Raw genomic sequence first — 11481 nt, 5'->3', positions numbered from 1 at the left:
ATTAAAATAAAAAATTCTATGCTAATTGAAGAAGAACCAGCCAAGGACTACGGCTGTGTTTCTTTTTGAAAGAAAAGGATGCTAAGCAGATCCCTAAAATAGGGAACAGTTTTCCCTTTTATAGTGTCAAGTTTGCTTCAGTCATTGAGAAATTTTTTTTTTTGTGCCAAATATCATCCAAAGACCCTGAACTTCCTCCAATTGTCAATTAAGTCCTTAACTGTGAATTTCTCAACAAATAGCGAGATTATCTCCTTTCCACAATCAGTCGTCTCCTATGTATTTTGTTGTCTTTCTGTCTTGATACTTAACAACTCTAAATTCCTTTTATTCCACATTTTTTCTCATAATAATGCAATTAATGTCCAATTTCCTAAAACAAGTAATAAATCGAATAATTAATGAATTAAATACCACAAATCAAGGAAATTAAATGTAGAAAAATATGAAATTTCACACAGTAACAATAAAAATTTAAAATATTTACAGATTACATATAATTGTCTCTTTGTATAATTATAATTACTCATATTATTTTTATTTTTATTTAAATATTTTATTTTATCACTAAGTAGTAAGAATTTGATTTTATTAGTCAAATTATTGGTATGTTTTAAAAGTTTTAGTATATAAATTTTTAGAAAATTTGTTAATAAAACAAAATATTATATTATATGTTTTATTAATAGACGTTGAAGTAATTTAGTGAAAAAATTAAAACAATAAAAACATTTTGAAAAGTAAAAACAATATATAATTTCGAGTCAATTTGAGTCGGATCAAGTCAACTTGAATATTAAACGATTGGATTATGATTAAAAATTTTTGACATGATTCTAATTCGAATCGAGTTAGAATTGAAGGTTATTAACACAAAAACCCAAACTAACATGACACGAACATGACCCAATGATATGAACTGTCATGTCTAATTTTTTTCATTATATTCAAAAAAGGGTAAATTCATAATTTAAAATTAAATTAACAAAAAATACTAACATAATTAAATAACGGTTGAATATTTAAATTTTTCAAAATTAATTAATGAAAATTTGCCAATAGACTAAACCTTAGGTGGTAATAAGTATTTTAGCATATTTTGAAATAATAAAACAGTAAACCTAGCTTTTTAGTATTCAATTAGATTTTCAAATAATGTATCATTATGCAATTGAATGTAACTCAATCACACAATAACATATCATTTGAATACATAATTATGTATTTAAAAATATGTATATATAACATTGTTCAATTAGAAAACATTATTGAAACAAATAAACATAATTTCCATGTTGATTGCTCATAAATTTAAGACTTATTCGAAGGCTTTTCGATACAATTCATCTCCGGACCAAATAACTAATTGAATATGTGGATACAATATACTTAGTGAAACACAGAACCAATATATATATATATATATATATATATATATATTATTTCATGCACTTGCATTAAGAGTTTGTCTATCTATCATTTTAGGAGCTCTGGTGTGAGTCCTCAAAAATTCTTTACAGGATGATATAAGATTATGCAAAACTGAATTCACTGAATCAATTCTGGTGGTTTGGATACTTGCCCCGTGTATTAATTGAACAAAAGTATCGTCCTTCAAGCCTCGAGAATTTTCCTTGAATAAATTCATCCATGCAGTCTTGGAAAACTCTGGCAGATCACTAACTGGATGACTGGTTATACAAGAAAGAGCAGAAATGTAGTCTTCTTTCTCGACAAAGATTCGAAACCGCTCTTTGATGAGAGGAGGTGGCGGTACCCGGTTCGCCTGCACAAGGTGCTTCCAAGCTGTTTCCAGTAGCTCTACCTGTCAGCAGAAATAGCAAAAAACAGTGATTTCATAGCTTCTACGGAGGGCAAAAACAAAAAAAAATTTAAAAAAACAGAAAACTTGCAATCCAGAATAAAGAAACTTTTTGAATTGTATTATTATTACAGAAATCAGCAACAACAGATACCATCAAGACAATTATATCACAAATTTGGAGACAATCATCTCAATGGCTCTACATGACTTAGTCAAATGATGTCCAAGTATGGCATATCGGTGTGTGAAACCCATTGCAGCAGGTATACATAAGCACTCTAAATGAAATTAATTTTAAGAGAAGAACTCAGAATATACCCTTCCAGCTCTTGAAGCATCCAATATTATTCGGACATGGCGTTTTGCATTGAAATGGAATCCATGCTGCAGCATTTTTTTATATACATGCTCAAGGTCATCCCATCTCTTCTCCACAATGCATGCATCTAACATGGTGTTGAATGTGTAGATATCTGGTACCACTAGACCCCTGTTATCAGGTTCCCAGCTATGACGGCTGCTATCTTCAGACATCCGCTGGAAGAGCTTCTTTGCTTCCTCAAAGAAACCATTTTCCAGATAAGCTTTCAGCATTATGTTGCAAGTAACAAGATTCGGAGAGCAGAAATCCTTCATTTGGTTGAAAATCTCAGCAGCATTTTCAATGTTCCCAGAGTCCAAACAAGCTTGAATTAATCCAGTATAAGTTACCACCAAAGGCTTGTTCGCCACCTTACATATCTTCTCTATCTGTAGAAGGAAAGAACCAAGTCAAAAAATAAAATAAAAGTGTCTACATTTTGATTGTAAGGTCAACAGATCAGCTTCATGTTGTAATCTTATTTAGTTGTAATATAATAAACCACAGAGATATAGTCTTAGACATGATAGAAAGATTGAAACCTTAACCATCTACTAAGCTTTTTATGTATGAGAAGTAGCAAAACATTTGGGCTTTTCTTAGTGATGATACAGGAATCATAAACTTGGTATCCGGTATGTCATAGCTGATAAGGATTGTATAATTTACAGAAATTAAATTCACCACGAAAATTAGGCAACTCATGTTCTTAATGAAATTTAGGCCTAAATGCTTCAGTTCTAACGGTGATTAGATCTTTTGGCACAGTCTGGGCTCCGGGGAGAGACACTGAAGCATTTTCAACTTACAGGGAAGACTTACAAAATTCTGTGATGGTTCCCAAAACTGATTTGTAAAATCAATTCAACACCATATGAAAAGGTTCTTTTCCTTGTCGAACTTTTGACTCTGGAAAGACTAACAAAATTTTCAATGGATTGGTTGTGAGCCAGGGTATTCTGAAGTCCTTTTCATAGTAAAAACTTTTCTGGCAAAGTCAAATTATTGGCGTAGTGGCAAAAAAATCCATGGCAAGTAAGAAATCTTATTGGAATAATTGTAAATCCATATCAAACTTTTACACGAGAATAGCTGGAATAGTGAAAGAATGACCCGGATCTACCTTGATTACCAATTCATATCTCATGACTCAGGCAGTCTGCCTTTATTACCAACGTTTCTTGAGTGTGAGTTCTTTCAACTTGTACCCACTAATCGAATATTACATCTATGAATTCATATTGAAGTTATCAAAGTCAAAAAGCTATATAATGAGACAATAAAAGGCAATAAAGAAAAACGTATAACTAACAGAGTAGCATACAACATATCTACCTGCATTAGTGCTTCTTGGCACCTCCCAGCACTACAAAGACATCTTGCAAGGTCATAATAAAGAGCAGCTGAACCCACAATTCCTTGTCTTTCCATGTCTTGAACAGCCAAAACAGCCTCATCTATTTTACCTTCTCTCCAAAGAGTATTCACAAGAACTGCATATAATGGACAGTCAATTATGAAATGAAATTGCACGTAACAGCATGCAGAAACAGGTTAGATCACCAAAATACCTTTATATACTAAAGCATTTGGAATAAAGGACTTCTGCACTTTCCTGAAAAATTCATGCACCAAGTTGTACTTGCCACATGCCAACATCACCTGCTTACGCAAAAATATTGTTGGATATAAATTGTCACATTTTCCTGATGATTGCCACAATTGAAATGAGTAAAGCTGAAGAAAACCAAGCTAACCTATGATCAGTTCCTCAAATTATGTTACTACTATGAAACAAAACTTCACAAAAAGATTATTTGACAAGTGTAGCAGTTCAGTGGAAACATACTGCACGATTCACAATTAAATACACACAGATATATAAATAAATATATCATGATAAGAGGTTTGAAGGAACAAATAACAATAATTGTCCAAGAGTTATAGGAAGATTGTTACTTGTTATTTGCCCACATTGTTTTGAAACACAATCACATCTCAAACCTAAAATCACTTTTCTGTTCTCTTTAATGTTCAAAATCCCTAATTCTTTCATAACTGCAAGGTTAGATTCATATTTGTAAATCAGGAAAACTTCATAAATAAAATTCCAACAGAAAATATCAATTTGTAAACATACAAAAGTAAAAGTCCGATAATAAACAAGCATATATTTCATCAAACACTACATCGCAGCACAGCTGAAAGTGACGAGAAGGGCGTTTTCACTAGGGTAATGAATCTAAGGATGATTAAAAAATTTTGAGCTTTGGTTTTAAGCAAATAATAAACTATGGCTCTAAAATTTTCCTTTCTATTACATTCTTACATTTTACATCTTCAAAAAAGAAATTTACTCAAATAAGTTATATTGCAATTTTCTAAACAAAAATGAAGAATGAAGATTGTAAAAGGATTTGTATTTCCATGTTGAAAATATATTTTAAAAGTAAACCCTGTTAATCACCTGTTTTTATTCACTACAATGTAACATATACATTAAACCATTACTAGAGCATATAACTACTTAAATAAATAAGAGATAATAGAACAACAGCAGTTAGAGAGACACTTGAAGACTATTACCTCCATAACGAGTCCATATGTTGAAGCAGAAGGCTTCTGACCTTTTTCTTTTATTTGCTGCAAAACCCAAAATGCTCCTTCCCAGTTTTTCCGCTTGACACAAGCATTTAAGACCTTGAAACACAAGACATATATATCTCAGCATTACGTTAAAAGTTTTCACATATAGTATATCTGAGTATCCAAATAGAAATACTACAATCTGCATCTCTTTGAATAAGCATTTCAACTATCAAGGCACAGAACCATCCTTGATAATATGATCAATAGTCATTGGGAGGAACGGCAGCAATGACTGACATAATAAATATGCAAGCACTATTATATAATGCATAAATTATATCAGCTTAGTTTAGGTCTCCCATAGATTTCTTTCAGGGACAAGTGAGCACAAAACCAATCCCAAACTAGCTTTGCAAAAAATTTCCTCAGATATTGGTCTCTAATATGCATGGTAAAGTTAACAAGCTTTACTTTTGATACTTCAAGTCAAGAAAAGTGTAGTAAAGAAAGGACCTTTTCATCCAGCAGTTTTTGAGAAGAGGCTTATCATGTCATAAACTATAATGTTCGTATGATTACTATGCAGGCTTAACCATTATGAAATATTATCACATTCACTTCCTATTTTCATAAAATCAACTCAGTATCTATGTAGAAAAACTTTCAGATTCCAAATTGATTCAGATTTGACATCTGAAGAGTGCAAAATGATTATTTCTTCATTGACAAGAAACATATATTATTCTATTATCTTTCCTTTTTCCTATTATCCAATGATTCTCCTATCATTCTTATGAATTCATCAAATAAACTGGGGATATATAAATTGCTACAACCTTGGTAGCTGTGGACCATGTGGGATATGATATCACAGGGACTTGAATGTCTGAATCCTTCATTTAAAACCACTCAACCTAACCCTTTAGTTCAGATTGATAATATTATGTAATTGATATTGTCAAACACTAAAATAATATTATCAGTTGGCAAGTTTAACAATTTTTTAAATAGTTGTGATATTTATCTTACACATTCACAAGCTGTGTTAAACAATGCTGGCATCAACATGGAAACGACTTAAGGAAACCAAATTAGTTGAGATTTGACTGAGTGAGACCATCATCAATCATGAAGATGGGTCATAAAATAACATGTACAGTTGTTAGAGCCCACTATCTCGCCAACAAGATTAGTAATGGCTGTCTGATTATTACTCACCGCATTGTAGACAACAATATTAGGTTCCAGTCGTGGGTCCCATCCCTCATGTATTCCAGTTCTGAACTTTTTCTTGGGAAGAGATCGCATGGTATCTATCACATAAAAAAGTTCCCTAATATGGCCAGCCTGTCCCAGAGTGACAGCAATGCTGTGATAAGCCACCAAGTCTGGATATGAGGAGATTTGTTGCTGCAAAGAAGAAAAGATTAAATGGGTTGGTAAAGCTTTCATTCTCTGTTACAGAGTTTCATGAGCAGGTGCATGCCACATACATACAATTAACGGGCATTACCTGCATTGCATGAAATACATTGAGTGCCTCCACAGGTCTCCTTGCCTTTCCAAGTACATTAAGTGCAGTTGTGTAAATGAATCTACCAAGAAAAATGTTTTTACAAAATGATCATGAAGTCTCAGGCAATATACAATGAATATCAGCTAGGACTGATGGCGAAAAATCAAAGTGTTGTTCTTAGGCAGAAGTTTCTAACGTGAGATCTAACTTCTTTCAAAATTCTGACACACTTAGCACAGCAAGACCATATAGACCCAAAAACCTGAGTTTATAATGCAGACTAAACCTGTAATTATTAAAATTGAGCAGAAGAAAGACGCTAGGAAAATGTCATTACTTGAGCCTGTGGGATTTGAAGCGTTCTCGCATCTGCAGCCACTCAATTACTTGAAGAACCCGCCTCCAGTTTCTCAATTTACCCAATATCTGGATAACCCTCAATATTGAATGATCTGAAAACCTGATCCTTGCACTCCGCATCATCTTAGAGAACATCCACTCCGGCACATCAATATCTGTACCATTTAACCTGTTAAACAATAATTTAGCTTAAATAGCAACAGTAATTTGTTAAATTTGCAATCGAAAAGAAATATCAACAAAGCTAAATCACACAAAGGCAAAGAAAGGTAAATTACAAGAAAAATTTTCAACTGAGGTTTCTTGTACATTCATTCAGTGAGGTATTGTATCCTTACTACTGGTGTTTTAATGCCTTCTATGTAACATTTGTTGACATTTTAGAATAGTAAATGTAACATGGATTCTATGACATTCTGATTCCTCAAAGAGTAATTTGCTTCTTAAAACATAGTACAGTATTAGTCGCAAATTCATTTAAACTCTTACTAATTAGCCCATAATTTCATGCCAATCTCTCAGGATTGACATAAATGTGACATGGATTCCTTTTAATGCAGTTTTAAGTAACCTACAGAGACCAGTTACAAGGATAGAGTGGAGATTTCTTGGACTGTAATCTTTCATCCCAATTTAGTATGACATAAATGATACAATTGCAGATACCACAGAGAAATGCAACCATATTCCCACTACATTGGACTTCTACTGAAAGGAAGCTTTTGTTTTTCTATTAATCCAACATTACAAGATTCTTTTCTTTTAATCTAACATTAAGAGATTCCCCGTTCATTACGCACAAGGCTAGAACCCAGCCAGTAGACCATATTTCTAGTGCTCTGAGTCCCATCTTTGTGTACTTCCTTCAAGATGCCTGGAAGAGTTGGATATTGCCCTAGTTAATTAGTTTTTTATGCACACAGATGATTGATCCAGGCATGGAGTGAAGAGTAAACATCAACTTTTTCATGGCACTCAAGGCTTCAATCACAGATGTTAAAGCTGATTATGAAGTAAAAGAAGGTGTCTTCAATTGCAAGAAGTATAGGTCTCCCTCCACTTTTCTGACTCGATACAATTCCATTATACTTGATCCTATTTTGTATCTACTAATATTACTTCTTATTCACCCATAAATATATGCTTCATAATGCAAGTCCCACGGTCCCAAGGATCTTCTCTGCCTGGCAAGTGGCAAAAACATTAAAAAGACTAACGTGAAGAGGTCACAAACTTCTTTCTTAACCAGATGTATACCCTGGTAAAACAGCCAAGTAATTTTGTTTCTTACTAAAGGCCTAGGCATATGCTTTGTAATCTAAACATATAGAGATGACTAGGTTCACATGATGCACAAGGCCAATACCTGACTTACCATAGGACCTATAAACGAGCTAATCGTACCACTGTTATTCAGAACACAAATCTACACCAACAAAAGGGTACAACCACGCCATAAGTCACATTAATGAACTATCAAATATGTTGCACATCTTAAAAAAAGGTGAAGCATAATGAATGAAGAGATATTAAGCTCAGAAATGAAATAACAAAGAAGACAAAGTGCTTAGATTACGTACTGCCTCGCTAGTTTCTGAATTCTCTCCTCCATATCCACCCGTGCAACTCTTGGCTTGTCCATAAAATCATTTCCTTCTTCCACAAACTTGAAGGCAGCTCTTTCCATCTCCCAACTTCTGTCATCATCTTTTTCAGGGATGTACTTTCTGCTATAAGTTAATTTTTCACTCCGCTGCCAATATTCACCAGCAATAGTTTCCTGAACTCGGATGTGATTCCTCACAACATGGCTTCTAGCAGCAACCTTGTCATTTTCAAAGTTTTCCCCTTTCGTTCCAAACATTTCTGAGGAAATTTTGCCCTGAACTAGGTCTGCTGTTATATTACCACTACTGGCATTCCTGTTATCATTGAGCAATACCACAGGATTATCTCGTGCTTTCTGTAGCTTTTTACGCTCCTCAGAATAAGAATCTTTTAACTCTGGTTCTACGGTATTATTTTGATAACGTGACCATCTTCTACCTCCTGTCTCTCCTTTCAATGTCCTCTTCACCTTCACATCTACCCAGCTCTCATTGCCACTAAATTTATCCTTTGACTTTCTAATTACACTCCCCTTACAAGGAAGCTTACCTCTGTCCGCACCTTCACCCCAAGCTACACCATCACCATTTCTACCCAACTCTTCACACTTGACATCTTCCGAAATCACTTTTTCATCCATCAATTTAACATTTTCATCATCTCTCCCCAAAGATGTCGTTTTTGACATATACTTTCCCTTCAAAGCATAAGAGTTTTTTAACTCTGGATCTACAGTATTATTTTGATAATGCGACCATCTTCTACCATCTCTCTCCCCTTTCAATGTCCTCTTCACCTTCGCATCTACCCAACTCTCGTTGCCACTAAATTTATCCTTTGTCTTTCTAATTACGTTCCCCTCATGATGAAACTTACCCAACTCTTTACACCCAACATTTTTCGAAATCGCTTTTTCATCCATCAATTTAACATTTTCATCATCTCTCCCCAAAGACATTGTTTTTGACATATACTTTCCCTTTAAAGCATCCCTCATTCTATCTCTACCCAACTTACTAGCTTGTTGCATCCCTTGGTTACTTTTAACTGACTCCATAGCCTTCAAATACTCACTAAAAGATGGCTTAAACTCAAACTCATTCTCAAAAGCCCCACCTTCACTTCCAACCACCCTCTTATCAGAATCTTCTTTCACCACAGCATAAATTCTCCCACAACAACTCTTCCTCACAACAACACTTTTAACCCTTTTCACATTCTTACTCTTCAAATGAGCACCAAAAAGGGGTTTGCAAGATTTCAATAATGGAAACCCTTGACACCGATAATCTAAAGAAAAAGTCTCATTTTTTCCAAAACTAGAAATACCGATTTGGCTATTCATCATAATTAACAAACCCATTTCGGTTTAAACTACAAAAGACTCAAATTAAAGTCAATTTCAACTACTACTTACTAGATTTCACATATCTGAACAAAATTCAAATTACACAAACTACCGCAACAAAAACTTCAAACTTTGGTCTCCAAAGAAACTTACAGGGAATAAATTCCACAGCTTCCAGCTTTGCCTCAGAATTTCCACTCAGGTTTGAGAGATTAGAGCAGCCACTCTTTAGACTGCTTATTGAGCGACAAGCATGCTGGTGTGAGAGCGAAATTCAGTGATCTCCATCCGTCAGATTTTTAGTTTTCCCAAATTAATTTTAAGGTCAGGCATACCCCTAGGTTATGTTATACTATCAACAATCACCCTGATATTTTGGAAGTAATAATCCTTCTAAATTTATGGACTGTTAGAAACTATGCAATTTATGAACTAACGATATTGGGGGTTACGATCTTAAAAAATTTTAAGAAAAAATTTCTTGTTGACTTATTTCATATTTTTTATCTCTGTATTATCTTATATTGATAAGATCCGTAAAATTATATGTATATATTTTAAATATATAAAATAAATATATAAATAATATATTATCATATAATTGAATTCAATTATATGATAATATATTATCTGTACACTTATTTTATATACTCAAAATGTATATATGTTACATTACTCTTATATGATAAAAGAATGTGAATAATTATACAAGTAATCTAATTACCATTCCACTTTAATTAGTAAAAGATTATCAAATAATATTAATTTTATCTTTTACTCATGAAAAATTTTAAAACAAAAATATCTGGTTTTCAATTGAAATAATAAGTAATTTCACAAATATTTTGAAAAAAATATATTCACAATAAGATGATAATTTGAAAAAATAATTTAATTATTTAATTTCAAATTTTATATATATGAAAGGATCTTAATATATTATTAATATAAATAATATTTTAAAATAAACTTAAAATATATACCTTTGTATAAAATATGTTAGTTTAACCATAAAAATACTAATTAATGCCATAATCTTTTAAAGAAATTTAAGTTAAATAATATTTATTATTATCAATCAAATATAATATTTATTTATATATATCAAATTTATTGAATATAGTCATAATTAAATACCTAATAATCTTTCAAATAATTTATATTTGTTGTAATTTTTAATTTTTTTCTATAAAAAAACTTTAACCAAATGCATGGTTAGAATCTTATACAATTATATTGCATTTAGATATTTAAGAAAATCAATTTATTGTACCATCTTACAATAGTAGAAGATAATTATTATCTCGGAAAATAAAAAATAGGGTTAAAACATGTTTTATTGTGAAAATAGAAGATGAAAGAGTTATGTTGGAGATCATGAAAATAATTAAAATTATCAAGCTTGCTCTTACTATTTTTTAACCCATATTTTAAATTATCTATCAGGTAGATGACATATTTAATCATTATCAGTATAATTGGTCATTCCCTATGAAATGATTAGATGTTTCTTAGTTAGTTTGAGACACTCCTCTATTTTTACTAAGAAAAAATCTAACTGTAGAATAATTCTAAAAAGATATATATGCCAAAATTGTATCATAATTTATAAATGGCTAAAAGATTTATTCTCATATAAAGTTTAATGTATATTTAAATTTTGACTCAGAAAGTTTTAAAAATTCAAATATTTATCCATCTGTTAAATTTGTAGTTAATATCAAGAGTGGAATCATCATTTATAGGTTTTATTTTAAAAAAGAAAAATTTATTCTCATCTTCCACCTCAATTTTGAAAACAAACAATTTTGCCCAAGCTTAATTTTATAAAGTTACTTTTTCACCCTACCATCTAAGGTTTTCATATTTTAAGG

At 32.0% G+C, this 11481-nt stretch overlaps 1 protein-coding gene across 1 annotated transcript; it reads right to left on the bottom strand.

Moving 5' to 3' along the window:
- Window positions 1-1268: 1268 nt before the first annotated feature.
- On the bottom strand, window positions 1269-9962 carry LOC123219180 (pentatricopeptide repeat-containing protein At1g30610, chloroplastic-like). Its single transcript, XM_044640966.1, has 9 exons — window positions 8232-9962; window positions 6629-6820; window positions 6289-6370; window positions 5994-6185; window positions 4773-4886; window positions 3758-3848; window positions 3522-3679; window positions 2144-2575; window positions 1269-1825 (listed from the first exon to the last, which is right to left on the bottom strand). The coding sequence occupies exons 1-9, from the start codon at window positions 9620-9622 to the stop codon at window positions 1445-1447; spliced, it is 3033 nt and encodes a 1010-aa protein (XP_044496901.1). The 5' UTR covers window positions 9623-9962; the 3' UTR covers window positions 1269-1444.
- Window positions 9963-11481: the final 1519 nt, after the last annotated feature.

This window comes from Mangifera indica, chromosome 6 (genome assembly GCF_011075055.1).
Source record: "Mangifera indica cultivar Alphonso chromosome 6, CATAS_Mindica_2.1, whole genome shotgun sequence".
Lineage (NCBI taxonomy): Eukaryota > Viridiplantae > Streptophyta > Magnoliopsida > Sapindales > Anacardiaceae > Mangifera > Mangifera indica.
Note: the sequence above shows the minus strand (reverse complement) of the source record. Positions and strands in the feature narration are given on the sequence as shown.